Raw genomic sequence first — 23,613 nt, forward strand, 5'->3', positions numbered from 1 at the left:
TCATTAAGTCTATCACGTGCCATGCCACCCGCCGAGGAACTTTCATGAAATTCGGATCAGAATTGATGAAACAGTGAGGATTTGCGGTTTTTTATCGATTTTTCAACAAGTTACAGATTTCCGAATTTCATCAAACTAGATACCCAGGTAGGTGTAATATCACTCATCATAAATACCCCCACCGTTTAACATATCTTAATTCAGTTTCGTACCAAATTGTGCGCTTATTCAGACAATCCTTGAACTTGGATCTGCTCCAATTCAAAATGGCCGGCTTGCAGACTGAGATGAACTCGAGGTGCCAAGTTCATCTTACAACATCGGATTCCCTTCACCGTTTATTTGTAGTACGAAATATTAATTGATATCCTAACTGTAATTAGTTTCTGTTTTTAAAATTTAGTTTGCACTATTTATGCAGAAATATGCATTTGAAACCCAGTGTCCAGTTTCAAGTTTCGTTGGTTCAGTCTATTGTGCTGATAGGGGTTCGGTTTGGGTGGAAATATAAATGAGTCACAACTTTTTGGCAACTTGTAACCAAAACATGAGTTAGTACTTATTGTAGTCTATCTGGAAAACAAATTCAGGGATGTTTTTGACGAATCTGGTTTTCAAACTTTTGAAACACTGAATAGTTTTACGGTATGTGGTGAGCTTATCACCCTTGGCCACAATGGACTTGCCCATTGACCCACACATTGGATTTGTTTTGATTTTTTTGTACAGGGCGATGTTAAAACAGTGTCTTGTGCTGACTGGGTGCCTATGCATAAACATTTCTTTTTTTTCTCTATGACTACATTGTAAGATTTTGTTCCGACTTCTCGTGTGTATTGTAGGCCTATTGTCATTTGTCACTGTCAGCATTTATTCGAAGAATCAAAGAACACAATTCATGCCATTGATCAGTACACGGTTTTGTATTGTCGGGGTTGCAGGAAAGGTAAAAACAAATTTTTTTAACTGGGGTACCATTACCAGATTTGTCTGTTTTATAATGTGTATTCTTTCATGTTCCTTATCCATGGCTGCCAAGTGTGCTGGTCATCCTTCAGTTACTACGTACTAGATTTTCTTTTTCTCTATTTTCAGTTGATGGTGTGGAGAGTAGGCCTACTACATCCGCCCTGATCTACTAGAATTGTGGGAAGTGATGATACTCTAAATCATAAATGACTCTGCACTAGAAATAAGAATACCGTTGATTGATGCATGAGGCCTGATAGATATCAGTACATGTACATGACGTACATGTTGTAGTACATCCTGCATTCAAGCACAGACCGTGTCCGTTGGTGCCCCCGCCTTTTTGCAACCCATTCTCTTTTACAATTCCAGGTATTGTCTAGTCCATGAAATGGAGACGTCTTTGACTTCAAATGATGCTGATGACGCATCATTCGGCGCAAAACTCGCCTGAATGTCCTGCGTCCCTGACGCGAGGTGAGAGGGGTGACATCTGTGACTTGGACTGTAGTTCTAGTGAAGCGAATGTACACATCGTTTTTTTTGCAAGGCACTGAAGGCTGTTTCCGATACTAGCAAGTTGTCAATAAAGGGTCAAAAGTACAGGTTCTTTCTTCCATGGGGCGGACAGTACACCTGTATTTTTGCTCCAAATTTGGCACTTTGCTGCATTTCTTTAATAGCCTGATTTAGTGCTGTCTGTGTCAGTCCTATGGTGCCTTGCTTCTATCTATCCTTGGCATCCACTGTAAATAAAAGTTGAACCTTCACATGTTTTAACTGAGCATTGATGGACTTGTGAACTAATATTGTATATACTTTAAGGGTTATTATAAATTGTTAATATCAGCATTCAATTGATATCTTGACTTTTTCATTTTTGTGAACTGCCATGTCGGTAACATATGGAATACTATCTTCTGGTCAAGCATTGGCACTCGACACGACTAACCTGGTTGTGAAGGAGACCTGGTGAGGGATCTGGAACCACTTGTCCCATCTTGCTTAAACAGGACTGCTTACATAAGGGACACCAAGCCAGATGAGACGGTCACATCCCTTGCCCATGATCATTGATGATGTTACATGTATGACATGTCCTATACTAGTCCCATCTTGGTTCAGGAACACTATAACCAAGCTGGATGAGACGATCACATCCCTTGCCGATGATATTGGTTATGAGGTGTCCTATAGTCCCATCTTGGTTCAGGGACACTATAACCAAGCTGGATGAGACAGTCACATCCCTTGCCCATGATATCTGTTATAAGGTGTCCTATAGTCCCATCGTGGTTAAGGGACACCAAGCCGGGTAAGACAGTCACATCTCTTGCCCATTGTATTGGTTATGAGGTGTCCTATAGTCCCATCTTGGTTCAGGGACATCTCTTGCCCATGATATTGGTTATGAGGTGTCCTTTAGTCCCATCGTGGTTCAGGGACACCAAGCCGGGTAAGACAGTCACATCTCTTGCCAATGATATTGGTTATGAGGTGTCCTTTAGTCCCATCGTGGTTCAGACAAAACCAAGCCGGGTAAGACAGTCACATCCCTTGCCCACGATATTGGTTATGAGGTGTCCTATAGTCCCATCTTGGTTTAGGGACATCAATCCGGGAGAACAGTTATATCCCTTGCCCATGATATAGGTTAATGGGTGTCCTATACTTGTCCCATCGAGGTTCAGGACACCAAGACGAGCGAGATGGTCACATCCCTTGCCCATGATATAGGTTATGACATATCCTATACAGAGTCCTATACTGCTTGTCTCATCTTGGTTCAGGGACACCAAGCTGGGTGTGTGACGGTCACATCCGTCGCGTATATGTTGGTTATGACATGTCCTATACTACTTTTCGCATCGGTTCAACAGGACTATTTGCATCATAAGGTGACTATTTGCATGTGTGACTATGTCTTCAGTTTGCATCATAACTTCTATACTAAGCTGGCATTCCAGTACAGTCTGCATCATAACTTCCATATGGATCTGGTCTTCAGTGTAGTATAAAGAAGGCAGGTTTAGTTGTGATTTTGAACACAAGGTACAGCCAATCATCATTTTAACCCCCACACATACATCACTATCAGGTTAAACCTTTTTCGGCTAAAGAATTGCATCAGATTTATAACACTTTACAGGTACCATCTCTTATGAGGGAATAATATATCTTTCAAAAGCACATGAAAAAAGTGTCATGAGGAATCAGTAAAAAAAGGATCAGTGAATTTACTTTTTTTCAAGGAAAACCCCATTTTATTATAACAAGAGGCCCAAGGGTCTGGCGCTCAGCTGAGTTAATATCATTAATATCTTCCCGGTGTTTAGTTCATTATGCATGAAAATGGCATGCTCCATGGTATTTGATATCCTTTTGCGTTCACTACGGTACCAATGTTTTTGGTTGACATAATTATGCCACTGTTGGAACATTCTCATGGTTTATGGTATGCACCTGTTGATGGGCCATATGAATAAAAACTAGCATAAGCTTTTACTCCAGATTTTGACGTATTTAGTATGCCTCAAAAATTGGAATAGTTTAGTTCTTCTGAAAGCAAAGGATTTTTAGAAATCAGTATTTGCTACCAAAACAAGTAAATGCTAGACTACATATGAACGAAAATGTAGGATGAACCTTTTACTTGGTAGTATAAATGTATTTTCTTGGAACCATGTAGCCTTTAAAAGTCGAAGTGAATGGTTGGTTGTTCCTCTTTGCCGGACTGCATTCACATTTTGTTTGGTGGACATGTCATGCAAGAATTGGTCAAACCATACATCCATTTATGGAGAATCAGAGTGCATGGATTCCGAGTCATTAAAAATGTCTAAAGAATTATTCTTGGGTCATGAAGGGAAACCTGCGTTGTTTAGTATGAAAGTGAAAAATATGACAGAGTTAAGAAAATTATGTTTTATTGAACAATAGTAAGTTTTGATTGTCTGCTTGGCTCCTTGCCAGTTAAATAACATGTGACTATACACAAAATAGAAAACTTTGGTGGAAATTGTAAATCATTTTTTTTATCTATCAGGAGAAACAAGCTGATGATGATCAAGTAAATCATTCATGAGAAATCGTTTTGTTGCTGAAGCTTGCATGACGAAGTTAATGCTAAACCTTTTCTTGTGCTCTACTGCGCCACCGTAGTTTTCTATTTAGACCAGCGATGACGTCATTTCTGGTGATTCCCTACGCTATTTGGTATTGTACAGTATGCAATGTATTTTTTCAGCGCTGTCAGTTGCCGAAGAGAGTGCCGTAGCTCCCTCAATTTCCAATCAATTTTTATGGGAGTGACATTATTGTATTGCTTAGAATGTCTACTTTTTACTCATGAAAGAATCGTAGAACTAAAACTTAATAGGCGAACAGAATCATGCTGATTCACTGCACATACTGTGGGAATTCTCCACTTCAAAATACATCGGCGATGTCATCGCGAATAACAGAGCATGCACTTCCGATATCGTTTTCACAGAAATGTGGCCAAATTTTCAAGAACTAATTTCTGAAAGTAGTCCCTAAAGACCTTACGACTACCACTGAAACGAACTGGTGATAATATCGCCTACCAGACTACCGTAGTACTAGCCCGTAGCCAGGTAGCGGGCCATCGTCATCGAGCTGAGTGTCATTGAGCTCCAAGATTACTGCACATGTATCGAGTAAACAACATGCCGCCATTTTGTCTCCGCTTCGGTATTTCTTAGGCCGCTAAAATGCACCTTCTCAATTAAAACCAACATAATAAGGCCTCACATCGTTGATTGAATAGGAACACCACACAAAACACAATAAAGTGGGGGTACAATCGATTACGAAGCTGAAGTGAACAGTGATTTATTCCTGGTGCTACTGCTGCTTTTTTGTGTAGCTGCCATGTTTTGAGAACTGGCAAATAGGAGACTTCATTGATGGCTGACGTCATCGGGCGGGAATTTGAATCAGCAGAAATAATTAAAAGGCAGGTAGCGCCCTCTCCTGTTAAAATTTTGAACTTTTTCTCAATAAAATAGTTTTTCAAGAATTTTATCTTAATATTAAAGCATATTTCGACTAATTCTGCTGCTCCTAGGCCGATATAGGCCAGTTTCCTTCATGCGCTCTCGCTCGCAGGAAGTAGGTCGAATGGCGACAAATTTTGTTTTGAAAGTAGAGTTTGACCAGAAGTATCCAGAAATGCAAAATTGAAGTCTCTAGGTCTTACGGTTACAAAATGTGCACCATGGGTTTAACGGACGGACGGACGGACGGACGGACGGACTGACAGACGGACGCCACTGAGCAGCTTGTTTGACAAGCTCAGCTGACTTTGTCAGCTGAGCTAAAAATACATAGCTAAGTCAGAAGTCATGGATATAATTGTCATTTTCTGAAGATTTAGTGCATCTGCTGAAACTTAAAGGGAGTGTAAACAATCATCAACGTTTGCACTGAAAAATGCCATCAAAGTCATCCTTTAGCTAACTTTGCAATGCTGGCCCAGGCCTACTATTCAAGATGGCAGCCGAAATATAATACACAAAACTTAGTTCACGCCAAGTTGATTCTAATCAATACATATAATCCTAATTACTACAGCAAAACTGAGGGCATACATGGGTGAATACAGGCCTATTATGTAATCTTCGCATGTTCCGAAAGCTGTCTGGGGTGAGAAACTGGGCTGTTTATTGGGATAGCAATTAACCCTTTGGTGTCGCACCTCCCTGTAGAGCGTAATCTGGTAAAACTTCTATTTCAACTCTAGCTGAAACAGCTGTGTTCTATAAAAGCTTTCTCCTTTAAATGCCTATAAACGGATCCCACAATGGCTGCCCTAGCGACTATATTGGAAAGTGGATGACGCCCATTATCGAAAGGAACTGGCAATTCCCACAATGAAAACAATTGCATTCCATGAAAGCGTTCTCCTTTAAATGCCCAGAAATGGATTTCAAGATTTCTGGCCATTTTGGATAGCTGATGCGAACATTATCGAAATGAAGCTTTGTCTAAATATTGGCAATTCCCATAAAAGCTATTCCTTTAAATGCCTGGAAACAGATTTCCAGATGGCTGCCTGTGCACCTGAAAATAAGTGTACTCAGAACTTATTAGATACACTAGTTATTAATTTTGGACTAAAAAGTCCTAGTAGAATGCAGTTTCAAAGCCATTGATAAGCATTTGAACATTCATTACCAGCTGTGCAGAGTTCAAAGGTCTTGCTTATGCATAGATGCCGCTCGGGAGAGATTGTAAGAAAATCAGGTCATGGCTGCTCTGAACAAGAGTGAAAATAGTGACAGGAGAATGGGTGTTTCTCGGTTTGAGGGAAGGTATTGGTTGAAAAATCAGAATATTGTGAGTATGGCAATGAACAGCATCCTAAATGTGATTCATAATAGTCAAGTCAATCAACTACATACATAAGACTAAGAAATGTGCTTACCTGGCTTAGCACATGCTATTTTTACTAATCTTGTCGTTAAATCCGGGACACCAACTAACAAGAGATCTGAAAAGAAGCATGCTCATATTAAACCTTAAAGAAAAGTTGATCAGACATTTAAACCACATCAAGACAAAAAATTCATTTTGAACAAATTTTAATCAGATCATTTAACACCTTCGGTGCTATATGACGGAGATCTCCGCGACCCCATCACGTATACGTTTGGGCGCTATATGACGGAGATCTCCGCCAAGATTCAAATCTCCCGCCCAGTGATGACGAAAGCAATCTCCCCTCCACTATGTCATCTGCTACCGATTCCACCGAGATCACACAATAGGCTGGAGTTATTTTTAGCCCCGCAGACGATCCATGTGATCTATAGAATTGAATACAATGGCGAGCAAGTACACGTTTCGATTTCGATCGTGCTTTTCAGTGGACGAAGCAGCCGAATTGGTAGCAGATTCGGATTCGGATTTGAGTGATTTAGATCACAGTAGTGATGAAGAAGACGATCAAGTTAGTAGTGATGGTTCAGACAATGATTTTGACCCTGGTTTTGATGATAACAGGAGTGTGGCAAGTGGTGACAATGATGAACCCGTCAGTGACAGCGAAGAAGACGAGCCCCCCCCCAAGCCTGCACAAATCCACCATGCCCATTTTCAATGACACTCTGCCTAGAGACAGGTACCTATTGATCAATAGATTTCTGCATTTCAATAATAATGATGCCCGGCCTCAGGACTGTACGGACAAGCTGTATAAAATCCGTCTGGTGTAAGATTATATGAAGACAAGGTGGAGACAACTGTACACCCCTGGGGAAAATATTTCTATTGATGAAGGCATGCTGAGATGGAGGGGGAGACTTTCCTTCAGGGTCTACAACACATGCAACAAGGATAAACCCATCAAGTATGGAATTAGATCTTACATCCTTGCTGACTCTGACAATGTTTACTGTTGGAACATGGACATTTATGTCGGCGAGGGAATGACACTTAGGGAGACAGTCCTCCGTCTCCTCAGGGACACACTTTTAAATTCATGGTACTCCTTGTATATGGACAATCTCTATAACAGTGTTGAACTCAGTGAGGAACTTCTTGCAAAACAGGTTCATACTGTTGGCACTCTGAGATGTAACAGGGGGGAGCCTTTGGAGGTCCGCTTGGCGGGAAAGGACAGAGATCATGAACTTGACAGGGGGGACATTGTGGCTAGAGACAATGGCAGGGCTATGGTTTGTGCTTGGATGGACAAAAAGCCTGTTAGAGCAATCAGTACCAAGCATGATGGGGCACTTGTAGAAGTGAGAATGAGGAAAAAGGGAGGGAATGGTCAAATAGAAACTGTTATGAAGCCGGCGTGTATCATGGATTATAACAATAGTATGTCGGGGGTTGATAGGGTAGATCAAATGATCTCTTACTACCCTTGTGCTAGAAAATCTTGCAAGTGGACAAAGAAAGTGGTGTTCAACCTCATGGAAATAACTGTTCACAACTGCCACATTCTTTATAAGAAGAAAAGTGGAGGGAAACAGATGACATTGTATGATTTCCAAACATCAATCCTGAACGGACTGTGCCAAATTCAGGATAACGACTCCTCTGGGGACTCAGAAGATGAGGTAGTGGAGGCTACAAAGGTTCCAGTGCATGATCCTAGGACCAAGCTGATAGGGGGCTACAAGAAACATCATCTGACTGCTATTCCAGCTATTGAAAAGAGATATCCATCCAAAAGATGTCGTGTTTGCTTCAAAAATGGGGAATGCAAAGAAACTCGATATTTTTGCAAAAAGTGCCAAGTTCCACTACACAAGGGAAAATGCTTTGAGGCCTACTACTCAAACAGACAATACTATGATTAGGACTAAGGACAGAAGAAACAACACAGAAAGTTTCAGGTAGATATCTTTATTATTTCTATTTTTATTAATTCTTTGAAAAACGGTAAAAAGTGGCGTAACCTTAGCAAACGGGCGAAAATTAGGAAAAACACTCAGCACCCAAGGTGTTAATGCGACTGAAATCAGATTGGGTCTTTCATTCTAAATGCGTGAAGTTATTCATCTGTTGCTTTCAAAAGTGGCATTGGAATCCTTGACCATATATTATACTATATTTCTTCTCTATTATGGATACCCTTGGGACTTGGCACTGGTGCCCTCTGTTCGGTTGCGGGTCAAATAGTACCCGGAATAGTTATTTTTGTTACAACCTGTGAGTCATTTGCTGACCTTTTGTGGACGCCAGTGAGACTAACATGGTTCATTTTTAGGCTGATACATAGGTTCAATTCTATTGAAGCTTTCCTATACTCAGCCCATTCGTAGACAGAGCTGAGGATTGTGAAGACCGGGAGAAAGTTTGCTCCTGTGTTTTCTTCGTTTTCATCTTGGGCTAATAACTCCAAGGATTTAACTTCATGTGATTCATTCACATTGTGTTACTCTTTCCACACCTTATGGAAAGAACGCTCTACTGTGTGTGTGTCTCAAGTGATATTTTGTACAAACTACATGTACAGTGGAACCCCGGTAACACGACCACTCATGGGACCGTGGTCGGAGTGGTCGTGTTACCGGGGTGGTCGTGTTAGCGAGGTTGGGAATCCCAGACGAAATGCATGATTATTTTTCCCGCCAAAATTGCCGACTGCATGGCGTGTGTACGCTGTACTACCATAGCAACGCTGCCTGATTGAGATGATGCACGCTCCAAAGTTTTGTTATCATGCCTCGCAAGAACAGTTCGTCGATAAAATTACATGTTACATTCTCAGAATGAGTTAGAAAAGGTGATTTTGTAACTCATTTTATCCACAAAGTTTCATTATCTGCCCGACGTGACGCATTTGCGGGCAATTTGGTGAATCATCCTCCATGTACCCGACTGTTTGTGACGATTGAAGTAAACTTGTCGTATGATTCCACGTGAATGATGAGTTGAGTAATGCTACAGTTTTAATCAAATCTATTTTCAGTCAAAATATTTAAAGAAATATAAAATGATACTGTAGTAAATCAACCAAGTTCTCCATATCATAAAACATTCAAACGTCTCGCAAGCTTGTTATTGTCATAAGTGTGGTCTTTAAACTACCCGCCGTTTATTATAAGTTCATATGCAAATCACGCAAATCACATGATTTTGCTGCTGCTGAGTGCGCATGTCTGGTACTGAACTGGCTCAGTAATGAAAACAAACCATGAAACGTTAGAAAAGGAAAGTTTATTTATTCATTTACACTTATACAATTGATCATACCTGCAAAATCACATTGTATTTTTTGTTTTCATATGTATTCCCATGGCCATTGTCCCCGTCTCAACAAAGCTTGGCAGCGAGGTGCTAATTACTATGCCGCGGTCGCGACCGATTACGGCAATTAGGCCTGGTGGTCGGGTTAGCGGGGTTGATTTTCAGTTTGGGACCGGCCAAGCCAGTGGTCGCGGTCGGGGTACCGGGGTGGTCGTCTTAGCGGGGGTATCTTAATGGTAATTAGAGAGGAAACCATTCGGGACCGGAGAATCGTGGTCGCGTTAGCGGGTTGGTCGCGTTACCGGGATGGTCGCCAACCGGGGTTCCACTGTATGTATCGGCACGGACCTACATAGATTCCAGTATGTGTGTTCATAGTCGTCTGATATATAGCTATTTCGTAACGTCAATATAGAGGTGTCCTCATAAAGCAATGATCGCATTATTAAGGTTTTCAGATTTGGCCTTCTGCTGACCAAGCTGTGAATCAGATCAAACCCAACTTTGGCCCTTGAGATCACCTGACTGCAGGGTACTGTACATGTGTACCAAATGCTAGACCAATGGCAGTTAAGTAAAGTGGCAATGCAGTTAAGGAAGGTGCCACAGAAGAGCCCAATTACCAATTTCACCCATTTGACCTCTGTGACATTGAAAACTAGGTCAAATCAAAATCAGTATAACAATGTGATTTATCCTTGCTTGCAAAGCACTTTTTACCTTCTCAGTTTTGGCCCCCTGATGGCCAATTCGGGAATCATATTCAACTTAAATTCAGTGTCAGGATTATCTGACCTAGATGGCCTTGTGTGCAAAGTTTCAATTTTTTAGCTTCAGATTTGTGTTATCTGATTAGCATTACATCATCCCGCCCGCATTCATTCTATCACGACATCAACAATCTAACACTGTATGCATTGAAAACTGATGATCTTTTCAAATGTATGTATCAATAAAACTGAAGTGTTTGTGACGCTCTTCACTGTTACAAAAGAAAATTGTCATCTTCCGGCACCCCTGCTATACTAGACCTAAAAATAACTATGGAATCTCTTGGTGTACGTCATTGAAACTTAACAACCTATCAGACGTTGAGGTCCGCCCCAAACAAGATAAAAATAGCTTCACTGTGAGTTAAGCTATGATCGTCCAGATATTTGCATCCTGGATGATGGCAAAACAATTTATGGCGCTGGCCGTGTCTCCCGTAAGGTCCTTGTTATTTGTGATGTAGCGCTTTCTCATTGGACACCATGCAGCAGGATCTTAGTGAATCCCTAGGAGGGAGGGGTGACGGGTGGTTATATTAATCGATCAGCTGTTGAGGTTTCCCCAGGAATTCTTTGTTGATAGTGGATGGATATCCAGGTTTTCCCCAGTACTTAACTCAGTTTATGCCCAAAATATTTCGTTTTCGTGCATATTAAGGTTGGGTTCTGTGCCTAGTGATGTCTTTCCTTACTGTTTTCAGCTGATTCATAGTATAGTTTCATGCTGTAGGCCCATTGTTTTCACTACTTTGTCTTAGTTTATTTCCAGCAGTTATTACCTGATCCTCACTCCTGATTTTGATCTAGGCCTATGCTATGGCACGGCCTTTGCAATTGTGACGATATTTGGAATTGTGTACCAAATCTAGTATTATTCTGTGTTCTTCCCTGGTTGTCAGTAAACCCAGGCACTCAGGACTGTTAGCTGCTATGAGTTTTAACACCTTTCTTCTTAATTGATCTCTTCTGTTGTTATATTATCTGTATCTGTTAAGATGTTTGATCCCTTTTGTAAGCTGCTGATTAGCACCTGGTTCCTAGGCCCCCTGCCCTAGGCCCTTTCTGGTAATCTTGTATTGATACAGCTGTGTGCTGATTGGTTGTCTTTTTTAAATTACCGAGTGTTAGTTGGTTGAGAGCCTGATATTTGGGCTGGGCTATTTACCCATCAAGGGTGAGAGTAATCATAAAGGTTGATGTTTGGATGTTTTGAGCAAGTCCTGGCAGATGCAGAACTCAACTCGTGAAAGGTCTGTCATCCTCACTCTGTAGCTAAGCAAGATACTCTCTTGAAAAGCACCACTTTTGAGTCTTTTGCCGTGTGATGTTTTGGTGCCATTTGTAAATGAGAGGTTTGAGTGACGCGAGTAATGAATGACGTGAGTAGATTTCCTAGTTCGTTTAGTCTTTCGATTTGAGTTCAGAGTTGCGCAACGTTTACAGTGACTAACTATATAAGCCCCTTTACTGCTACATTTTTGTGGACAGCTTTGGGATTCACAAGTACTCCTTATTTATAAGGACAAACCTCAATCCAGTGATACAACCTCTGCCACAATATTTTGAATTTTATTTACAAACTCATCTTGTAAATCTTCAAAATGTTTAGACGTAGGAAGACCCCGAAAGTTAAAAAGTCGGGAAAATCAAAAATTACTCAAATATCAGATGATGAAGTTCCAACTGTTGGAACAGAAAAAGAAATTCCTCAAGAAAATAGCAACTCTGACTCAGAATTCAAGGCTAACACCCCAGACAACAGCGATGATGATCACTCTGACAATGACGACAGTAATAATGATGGCGATTGTGAATTTTCAGATAATGAAGGTGATGCCGGTAGGGCTGACCCTCTTTTGTAAAGTAATTATATGGCAGACGCAGGGCTAACCGCTAACAAACCCCTGATTAAGTACCTTGTAACCCTTACCGGTGCGCTCCAATCGGTGCAACTGGAAATACAAGCTCAGACAAAAACACTCTCTGACTTGTTCAATCAAAGAAGCTATCAACAAGATGCTACAATGGGCAGACTGATTTCTGCATTAGCTCGCAACCACAGCACTGTTACTCAAGGGCAAAGCGAAAGCAAGCAAGCACAGGCTGAACAGCTGCAGATAATGTGGCAAAACCTTGAAAACCACACCGCCCTGATCACTGAACTGTGCTCGAAAACTTTTGATCCTGCAAAAGAGATTCGGTTAAACTTCTGACTGAGATATCCAGAACGCAAGCGCAGAACAATGTTCAAATGACCAATAGTATGGAAAAGGCTCTTTTCCAAAACACCAAGACGATGGGTGCTGTTATATCGAATGATTCCACTGAGATGATTCAAAGTTCGAAAAATGTAGATGCTGAAGCAAAGATAGGTGAAAATGCACACCCTGTAATAATAACTCTGCAGAACTCACCGAAGCGGGTCAAAAATTGTAATAAACCATCCACTTCTAGTACCCCTAGATCAACTCCTAAACCAAAAGAGAAGACTGCAGACCCCAAATCTGACCTGTGAGGCTCTAGCAGCAATGATGACGGAAAGTCTTCTGCTTGCCACTCGAAGTCTAGGACTTCGAAGCGGCCAAAGCTATCTCCTTTCACAGGTTCAGAACCTTGGGAAATCTGGTACAATAGATTTTCAGATGTGGCTGCTCACTACGGTTGGGATGAAGATGAGAAGTTAGATGACCTTCTACCTCGACTAGAGAGAAAAGCTGGCGAATTTGTCTACGGACAACTACTCAGTAAAATCAGGGCCAAATACTCAAAACTAATCGCAGAATTGAACAGTAGGTTCAGAAAGATTGAATCCACTAAAACCTACGCGAAGAAGTTCTCTAACTGTAGACAGAAAGTGGGAGAAATCCCTGAGACGCATTGCGCTGAACTCAAACGCTTGTATGATAAAGCCCATTTGAATAGAACTTAGGTGGTCCGAGAAGAAGATCTTAATAGAAGATTCTTCGATGGTCTACGCGACCAGGATACGAAAATTCAGATTGATTCTTCAAATCCCCTGACACAGTTGATGAAGCACTTAGTCTTCTGATCAACTACAACGAGACGCGCCAAAGCTTTTCAACCAGTGGTGCTAGCAGTAGTTCTTGAATTGAATTGCAGTAGTTCTTCGAAACAACATCCCCGAGTTGACGGTAATGTTGTTGTTATTTCCGACTCTGATGATAGTGACAATATCCCTGATCCAGATACAGCAAGGATCTCCAAGGCTAACCCACAAAATCAGAATAAGTCAGATTCTGCAAAGTATGCAAAACCTGCCAATGGTAGTAACCCAGATGCTGACGGAAAATCAGGTCTTAGCTCAGCAGTAAGAGAACTAGTCCAGCAAACCATTGGACTTGAATTTGAGAGACACTCAAAAAGCCCAGACTCTGGTCAAAGACGTAATAAAATCAGACGGATCGGCAAACCTGATATGAGGACCTGTTACAGATGTGGCATGATAGGCCACAAAGCAACTTTTGTGAATCTTTTGCACCTAATCAGGGAAACAGGTCTGATCAACCGCACACTTGGCAACCTCAAAACAAACAAAGTTTGGTAACCGGCAGCATAACCCACTATAACCAATAGGGGATGAAAAATGCATATAGTGTAAACGGTCATTGTCAGATATATCGCTTGTAGACGTCACTTTACCACAATCACCTTGTGGTACCTTTAAGAGATGTAATGATCTGTGATATAGCTCACACATCGCATTGAGTTTGGATGCAAAGTACTGGATAGGAACCATCCACTCTTCAATTGTTGTCAAAATAAGTAGAATATTGAGGCTCATGGATGCGAAGTACTGGATAGGAACCATCCACCTTCAAATTCTTATCTTAAACATTGTTAAATAGACAACATTACTGTTGTGAAACGTGAATGAGCGTAATAGTCATTCACCCTGTTTTATCTTGAGACTGAACTCAACTCAGCGACTGCCTACTCAATACATAAATGCTAAAACATCTCTATGGTCATGGGGGATGCCTTGTGTACTATCGCGAAACTTTTACGTAAGTCCAACCTTGTAGCGTATAACCCACAAACCTGGATGAGCAGATACGCTTGCTGAAGACAATGTTCGAATACGAGATGCGAAACCTGAGCTGATGCCTACACGAAGATTGATGATACAAAAAATACGATGAGGAACAATATTACGAAGGAACGATTTGATATTCGAGGATGATTAGGATTGACGATTACGATGTACTGATAATGATAATTATGTGGTTAACTTACTTTGTGACTTTCTGATCTATGCACAGTGTTTACGAGCTACCTTACTCTTCCTGACAATATTCTTTTGACTAGTTGTGTAATAACCAGGTGATTTTTGATGGTGGTCCAGTGTTTTTATATTGTTTGTAGTTGTGTTACAATTTGCACAGTTGACTGAAATTTTATATGTTGATGGGGACATCAATTTTCGTTTGTGGGGGCAGTGTGACGATATTTGGAATTGTGTACCAAATCTAGAATTATTATTCTGTGTTCTTCCCTGGCTGTCAGAAAACCCACACGCCCAAGATCGTTAGCTGCTATGAGTTTTAACACCTTTCTTTCTTAATTGATCTCTTCTGTTGTTATATTATCTGTATCTGTTAAGATGTTTGATCCCTTTTGTAAGCTGCTGATTAGCACCTGGTTCCTAGGCCCCTGCCCTAGGCCCTGTCTGGTAATCTTGTATTGATACAGCTGTGTGCTGATTGGTTGTCTTTTTTTTATAACCGAGTGTTAGTTGGTTGAGAGCCTGATATTTGGGCTGGGCTATTTACCCATGAGGGGTGAGAGTAATTATAAAGGTTGATGTTTGGATGTTTTAAGCAAGTCCAGGCAGATCCAGAACTCAACTCGTTAAAGGTCTGTCATCCTCACTCTGCAGCTAAACAAGGTACTCTCTTGAAAAGCGCCAAAGTCTTTTGCCCTGTGATGCTTCGGTGTTGTTTGTGAATGCGAAGTTTGGGTTCGAATTCGGAGTAGCGAAATGTTTACAGTGACTAACAATATAAGCCCCTTTACCACTACACAATGATGGCAAAAGCTACTTAGCTAGCATAGGTAAGCCTCCTTATTCTAAGCCTAGGTAGGGCATAGTGTTATTCATGAGGATCAGTTGCTGTTGTGTTACCTGCTGTCGTCAACCCCTTAACCTTACCCCTTCCCTAGTCCTAACATGTGATTGTTACTCGCAAGCAGAAAATCAAAGACTTGGAATCTGAAAATGTGTTGTTGAATCAGAAGGCAGCCATAATGGGTGATTGTGCTGATGTCAAAACCATGTCTGTGCCCACACTTGTATGAAATGGTACCTTTACGGATGACCTACGCCAATGTGTCATGGAACTTGTCAGTTTCGAGGTGGCAACTGACAAAGTAGGCCCGGTTATCAACAGTATTTCCACCCACATCTTTCATCATAACCTAGAAAACAGATAAGTTCCCCAGCGACAGGCGGTTTTGAATATCACAGAAGAAGGACAGTATCTGGTGAAACAGATGTATGTTGATTTCATCAAGGAAGTCTCAAATTTTGGTTTGCACAAGGACGGCACATCGAGACAGAAGCGGTCTATCCTAGGCAACTCCCTTACTCTGCCAACAATGGTTTGTCCACTTGGGTTCCGCCCAATTGCTACAGAGACTGCTGCCGATATTACATCCACAGCCAAATTTGAGCTCATGCAAGTAGCAAAATGCAGCCACACTGTTTTTACTAAAATTGTCAAGAAATTGATGTTACTAAAATTGTCAAGAAATTGACTTATTTGATGACAGACTGTGCAGCAAACGAGAAGCTTTCGAATCACCAACTCAGTTCCTGGAAGAATGAGCTGATGGCAGACTTTAACAACACAGACTGTTCAGTCCTTTTACTGCATGATCCACGTCCTTCTTTGTTTCAACTCATATGGTGTCAAGAAGCTCGATGCTTTACAAAAGGAATGCGAGACTGGTGGTGCGAAGTTGGGGAGAGATAGCAAGATCCCATACGGTCGTGAAGTTACAGGAAAAAGAACAGTTCAATGGATTAACACCCTTCTTGGTCCTGTCCAAGATGAAAAGAGAGGTCAACGTGCCAGATGGTTGACCTACTGTAGGTCAAAGCGAATAAAGTCAGTCGTTGGCAGCTACAAGGATAACCGATTCAACTGCTTATTTGAAACATCTGCCCAGGTCCTGGTACATCTTCCAGATCTACTTAACTTCCTTACTCAACTCGTTCAAAGAACAGGAAAGTCAAATTTGCCTATTTGGATCTGCAAGACAACAGGATCATCGCAATCATCACAGCATTGGCAGCCATCTACCACAAGGTGACAGGCCCATACTGGGACGCCATGACTAGTGAACATTGCAAGTACCTTGACCTTCAACAGTACGTGGAGCCAATGTACCGCCGCATCAGTGCCTGGGTTGAAGCAGCAGATTCTATCATCAAGCCAGATGATGACACAATCTTCACGGACTTTCCTGAAAACGAGTTTCTCATATGTTCAAGGTTGCAATGACACCACCAGAAGACAGGGATTTTTTCTTTCAAAACGTGCCAAGGCAATCCTACACGGAATGAAAACACGGAATAAAAGACTGTTTGTGAAAAGCAGTTGTCTGATTTCATTTTGGAGCACTCAGCAAGCCAGCAGATGATCACTCCAAAAGCCTTGTGGCAGCAGCACCATGTCACAACTTACAATTGCTAAGATGAAGCTACAAACCAACTTAAACTAGTCAAGCAGTCTCACTTTCTTTAGTTCGCAGAGTAAGCATATGCCACTGATATGCCACTGATCAGTAATGTGCTGCATTGTTATGTCTTTTAGGCCTGGTGACACAAGTTATAAGTGAGGACCTAGTCATAGTCGATTTCCCACATCCTACCAGTCCTCCAGGCCAATACCGTTGATAAAGAAGGGTAACATAAGTATAATCATATCTATATCATAATACTATAAAGCGGCTCGATAAAATGCCATTTGGGGGTAGTGTTTCGTCTCGAAATTTTGCACGTTGGCAGGTGATATGTTATCCTGATGCAACGTTATGTTTATTTTTGGAAATTTACTTCAGCGGAGCAGTAATGAGGGATTTTTAATCGGACACTGTCAATTCTCCTTACTACTCACAGAAGCCAAATCATTGCTGTTTAGTTATGCAGGGGCTTAATCAATTACCTGCACTCCCTGTTGGGTGGCTAACATTACCTGTTGAACAGCTGGCTGTAGGGGATGATTGGAACAGCCTGTACCTGTTGACCTGCTGAACCAAGGTTAATGTTATTTTCAATCCACGATTGCAGGTCACCTGATCTTCGAGATTTCGCGGGGAAAGAAATTGTAAACAAACGCATGTGCAGTTCAAATGTAAACAAAAATGTATTTTTGGTACTTGTGGTTGCTGGACCTCGGTTTTCCCGCAGTAAGGAGCTTGGGTCATATTGGTGGTCTATTGTTTATGGGTGCTGTGTTAGCCAGTGCTCGCCCTTGATTATGAAGGGATTTTCAAATGAAGGTTACCGTGGTCTGTTTATGTGCTCACCACAGCTTTTGAAACTTGATGTACCTGAAGAGGCACTCTGAACTTGGCATGGCCTTATCAAGGAGCTGCTCACAGTGCTGAACTTCTAGCTTGCCTGTCGACTAAGTGCCTTGCCCGAGATCATGCTACATGTAGGAGGAGCACGCATTTTAAAGTTATAGTAGTCATAGTGCAATTGGTCCGAGCCATTTGGAGGCCGACATGGGAAGGCCTATCTGGGTTCTCCTTCTTCTCCGTATAAAAAGGGGCATATTGCCAACTAAGGAACGAGGCATGTTCACATTGCCTCATCATCTCTATCGGACCAATTGATTTACTTTTATATGCACGCATACAGCACGCCACAGGGTCCGAGTCTGTGGACAAATGGTTGGTATAATTTGTCTCTTCGATATTGCTCCTTGATATTGCATTAGATTTTCATTGCAATTCAATCTATTCAAGGTATAGCCCATTTGAATCTGCCTGCGCCACAGGTGCAATGCTAGTAACTAAATAATTCAGCAGGTTTCTGCATCCATTAATGAGTCATGGTCAGGCTATAATTGGGGTATTGGTAATCATGGAGGTTGCATCAGCTACAGTATTCCAACTCTGGTTGACAGAAATTCACAGACCTGTTGATAGAACAGTTCACTGGGATATTCCTGCCAGCAAGCTGATGGGAATCCGGTTGCCAATATCCACCTGCTGCCATTACATAACATGGAGATGGGAGGAAATATTTATTCTATTTCATGATTGAGAATATGTATTTTATGTATGGTTTAGAACATCATGTGTGGCTTTGGTGTAGGCTTGACTCAGGGAACCTTACTTAGGCTGAGCCCAATTTATCTTGATAAACCAGTGAGATGTCACTGCAAATCAGTCAGTTCTGGCTCATTCAAGGTTGCCCAGCCTATCCACGATTTCGGTACCGTTTAGTGCCGACTGCCTGAGGCAGAACCCTCACCAGAGTAACACAGATCCAGAAGTTCTGCAAGTCTTCAATAAACCGTTACACCAGAAGAGAAGTCTTCCTAGAGTTGTGTGTTGTACGCTCAAATGGCCAATTCACACCATTTGACCTCTGTGACCTTGAAAATAAGGTCAAATCAAAAACCTCTAAGATATGTGATGTATCCTTGCTCTGAGTACCTACCATACCGATAAAATTGAAAACAAGTCACTATTAAGTGAGATATTATACTTTTTACCTTTTTTAGTTGTGGCCCCCTGGTGGCCAAGCCAAGAATCAGATCAGACGGAAATTCAGTGTCAGGGGTTATATGATGCAGGGAGTCATGTGTACCAAATTTCAAGTTCATTGCTTTATTGGTTAAGAAATGTGGCACAGTTACACTCAAACAGCAAATTTACACAATTTGACCTCTGTGACCTTGAAAAGTACATTAAATCAAAAACGCTTATGATATGTGATATATCCTTGCTAGGAGTACCTACCATAGAAATTTCTTCAAAAACAAATCACTAAAAAGTAATAAGTGAAATACCACACTATTCATAATTTCAGTTTTGGCCCCCTGGTGGCCAAGTCAAGAATCAGACCAAACCGAAATTCAGTGTCAAAGGTCATCTGACCTAGGGGGTCATGCATACAAAGTTTTGAGTCCATAGTCCTAGCGGTTAAGAAACGTGCCACTGTTTTTTAAAAAGGATACGACGGACGACGACGCCGACGACAGACGACAGACCATGCGGTGTTGTATAGACTCACCGTGCCGTTGAGCCAAAAATGAGAAACAACACATTTTTTGTAGGAATTAACAGTATTATTCAAGCCATTTTATTTTCAGATGGTTTATACACATCAAAATCTTTCATTGTAGAATGCATTGTATCGATGGAAAAATATAAGTTCCCCCAAGAATGGGTTTCATTTTGCACTACAGGAGACAACTGGTAAAATTGTAATCACATCTAATAAAATATATATGAGGCAGAAGAAGAAGGTTGACTTCCTCATAACGGAAAGTTTGGAGGTTTTTGAGGTTTTAATCTCCCCGAGGGAGAATGTTATATAAGTTGCCAACAGTGGCAATGGGCGACAAGCCACTTAATTTTAGGCCTTTGAGTACTTCCACAATCATTGTGATAAAACTAAACAAGATGATGTGGTATATAATTCAAGGAAGTCCGATATACTTGCTGGGTTTCAATTGAAAGAGTGTGATTTCGGCATTACGATTCCACACTATTTTACGGGTGTAAGTGGTAGATCATGCTCTAAATCATTTTACAAATTAAGGATATTGATAACTGATGAACAAAAACAGCCGGTGGATTTTAATGGTGGCGATGTACAACTCGAACTTATCTTCTTAATAAATGAGTAGAATCTGGGGTAATTCGAAACGGCCATCAAACTGGAAGAAAATACTAGAAGAAATTCAGTTAGATAATCAGTTAGGTCCATCTCCAGCACAGCAAATGTAACCACCTCTAGCACGGCAAATGCAACCATCTCCAGAGCAACCTACACAAGCTTCACCTAAACAGGCCTCGCCTAACCCAACCTCTAGAAATCCTATCAAGCCTAATCCAGCTTCACCTAAGCCACCTTCACCTAAACCATCTTCACATAAGTTGTCTTCGATTAGTTCAGCTTCTAAACGTTGAAATGCAGCTGTACATCATCCCTGTAATACATGGTGAGAAAACCTTTTCAATTTACTTGCCAAGTTTAACAATACAAGACCAACAACAACTGATAAGGCGCTTATTATTATTGATCAAGGACAGGTACGATAAAGGTAGGAAGGTGGAAGTGCTGTTAATGATCAAGAAGAAAGTTCATTGATAATGATACTATTGAGAAAATAAAAGTAACTAGAAATATATAACGCAATTGGGGCAAATTGCGAATGTATGCCCCCGCTCTGGTGTGTTCGGTGTGTTAATATGTTCATTGCGCGCGTTATTTAGCCTATAAATATGAAATTGTGGCTATAAGCGCACCTCGCTTATAAGCGCATAAATACGATAATATCTTCTCTGTGGCTGTGTATGAAATTTTGTGGAGGCTCTCAAATAACATCCACAATAATATGGCTGTTGACTGGGCTAGTTGGTCTGACAATAGACATGCACGTGAACAGCAGAGGTTGGTTTTCCCATTTACTCACTACAGAGGTGAAGCGTGGTCTATACTATTTTCGCCGTTGTCATCTCCTTGATCTTTTAAGTTTTTGCCGTTTCCAAGGCGATTGCCTGCTAGCAATTTACACAGAAGATCAGTGGGCAAGCTGTTGACCCTGTTACTGGAACAGCATCAATTATGCGATCGCCTGGAATCAGTCACAGAATATCTGGTACTCAGGAAGTTAAAGACTAGTCACTGCCGGGTAGCTTGTGCAATCTGCTAGAATCAGTCACAGAATATCCATTGCTTACATGCTAATGAATAACAACTGTCAGGCTATTTATCCCTTCTCCTGGTGTCAGTCACAGAATATCCAATGCTCGGATATCAATGAATAGGAATTGCCTAGCTATTTATCTCATCTCCTGATGTCTGTCACAGAATATCCAATGCTCGGATATCAATGAATAGCAACTGCGTGGCTATTTATATCATCTCTTATCTTATCTCATCTCAGCAAAAATCTAAGACGGCGGCTGGAGGCCATTTTGGATTCTGGAATGCGCCCAAAATCGATAGAGAAACTCCCCTGCTGAAGACCATTACACCACAAAAGTTTGAAGTGTGTCAAACCTCTAGTTCTTCAGTTAACAATCGGAATACCAAAATCTAAGTTGGCTGCTGGCAGCCATATTGGATTTTGGAACACGCCCAAAATTGATAGAGAGCATCCCCTGAATGACCATTGCACCACAAAAGTTTGAAGTGTGTCAAACCTCTAGTTCTTCAGTTCACAATCGGAATACCAAAATCTAAGTTGGCTGCTGGCAGCCATATTGAATTTTGGGTCAGGCCCAAAATCGTCAGGGAACCTCCCCTACACAACCTCATCACACCACATAAGTTTCAGGTCTGTCACTCACTTGGTTCTTGAGTTACAGGTCGGAATGCGAAAAACCAAGTCGAGCCTGGCAGCCATCTTGGATTTCAGATCGGGCCCAAAATGGATAGGGAACCTTCCCTACACTAGTAATAACACCACATAAGTTTCAGGTCTGTCACTCACTCGGTTCTTAATTTACGGGGCGGAATACAAATCACCAAGTCGGGGACCTGGTGGCCATCTTTGATTTCGGGTCTGGCCCAAAATCGATAGGGAACCTCCCCTACCATAGACCATTACACCACAAAAGTTTGAAGACTGTTGGACCTCTGGTTCTCCAGTTAACGAGTGGAATGCCAAAATCTAAGATGGTGGCTGGCGGCCATCTTTGATTTCGGGTCGGGCCCAAAATCGATAGGGAACCTCCCATACCATAGACCATTACGCCACAAAAGTTTGAAGACTGTTGGACCTCCGGTTCTCCAGTTAACGAGCGAATGCGAAAATCTAAGATGGTGACTGGCGGCCATCTTTGATTTCGGGTCGGGCCCAAAATCGATAGGGAACCTCCCCTACCATAGACCATCACACCACAAAAGTTTGAAGACTCCGGTTCTCTAGTAAACGAGCAGAATGCGAAAATCTAAGATGGCGGCTGGCGGCCATATTGGATTTTGGAACGCGCCAAAAAACAATAGGGACCCTTTGACACACTAGGCCTACACCCCCTAAAAATTTCAAGTCAGCCGAGCAAGGGGTTCTTGAGTTATAGTCTGGAATTCAGGGCGGCAGACGCGGCGGCGTTCGGAAACCACCTAAGAACATAATGCCCCCACTTTGGCGGGGGCATAATAATGCTTTTATTACTTAAACTAAAAAGTTTGTCGTAATAACAAAGGATTTGTGTAAAATTACAATAGAGATTCAATACCTTTGATGATAATTTAGCACGTTTGTTTACAATCGTGAACATTTACGACCATATGCGTGTACATGCATTTACTGTACATTTCTACAGCGGTGACTTCGGACACAGAAAAATTTCCCAAAAAAAGTTGATTTCAACACTTGTGACAAGTTTAACAAAATTAAAGCAATTATTCTCAGTGGAGGTTTACCCAAATAGTAGAGTCTGGGTGATTTTGAGCCATTAAGATGTGTTTAGAACACACATTGTGACCAAAGGTTCTGCCCTCAATACGCTAATCTGACTACAATACTTAACGGCAATCTGCCACTTTGCCACATTCTCAAAACTTTGGATCGTCAAATGGAAAGAATATTGCATAATATCTGACAAACTGTGCTAAAATTCATCATTTTATAGTTCTTCACCAACAATGAAACCCACACAGAGATTCATTGGGTAGTTTTATCACAACTCTGCTTTTTACCGACCAATCCTGGGACACAGTGACAAGTCTTTTTCAGCAACCAATCATGGTCAAAATTTTGAGAAACTATCGGCCATGAGAAAAAACCACGGATAACCTTAAACCAATCACAAGAATCTAATTAAGACATCTCACCTGGTCTGTTGAGCGTTTGATCGACCTATCAATTGATTCCATGTGATTTATTCCATTGAAATCATCTGTTCACACTTAATAAAACGGCTTTCGTCAGGC

The 23,613-nt window shown here is 41.4% G+C and overlaps 1 protein-coding gene across 3 annotated transcripts in view; it reads right to left on the reverse strand.

Moving 5' to 3' along the window:
- The window catches only part of LOC135495768 (short transient receptor potential channel 4-associated protein-like), a 390,467-nt gene that overhangs the window by 209,964 nt on the left and 156,890 nt on the right, over positions 1 to 23,613 (reverse strand). For all 3 annotated transcript variants that reach the window (XM_064784679.1, XM_064784678.1, XM_064784676.1), the window contains one exon: positions 6,419 to 6,484. In XM_064784679.1, the coding sequence (XP_064640749.1) occupies positions 6,419 to 6,484 (66 nt within the window). The remainder of the gene's footprint in view (positions 1 to 6,418; positions 6,485 to 23,613) is intronic.

Source organism: Lineus longissimus, chromosome 11 (assembly GCF_910592395.1).
Source record: "Lineus longissimus chromosome 11, tnLinLong1.2, whole genome shotgun sequence".
Taxonomy (NCBI): domain Eukaryota; kingdom Metazoa; phylum Nemertea; class Pilidiophora; order Heteronemertea; family Lineidae; genus Lineus; species Lineus longissimus.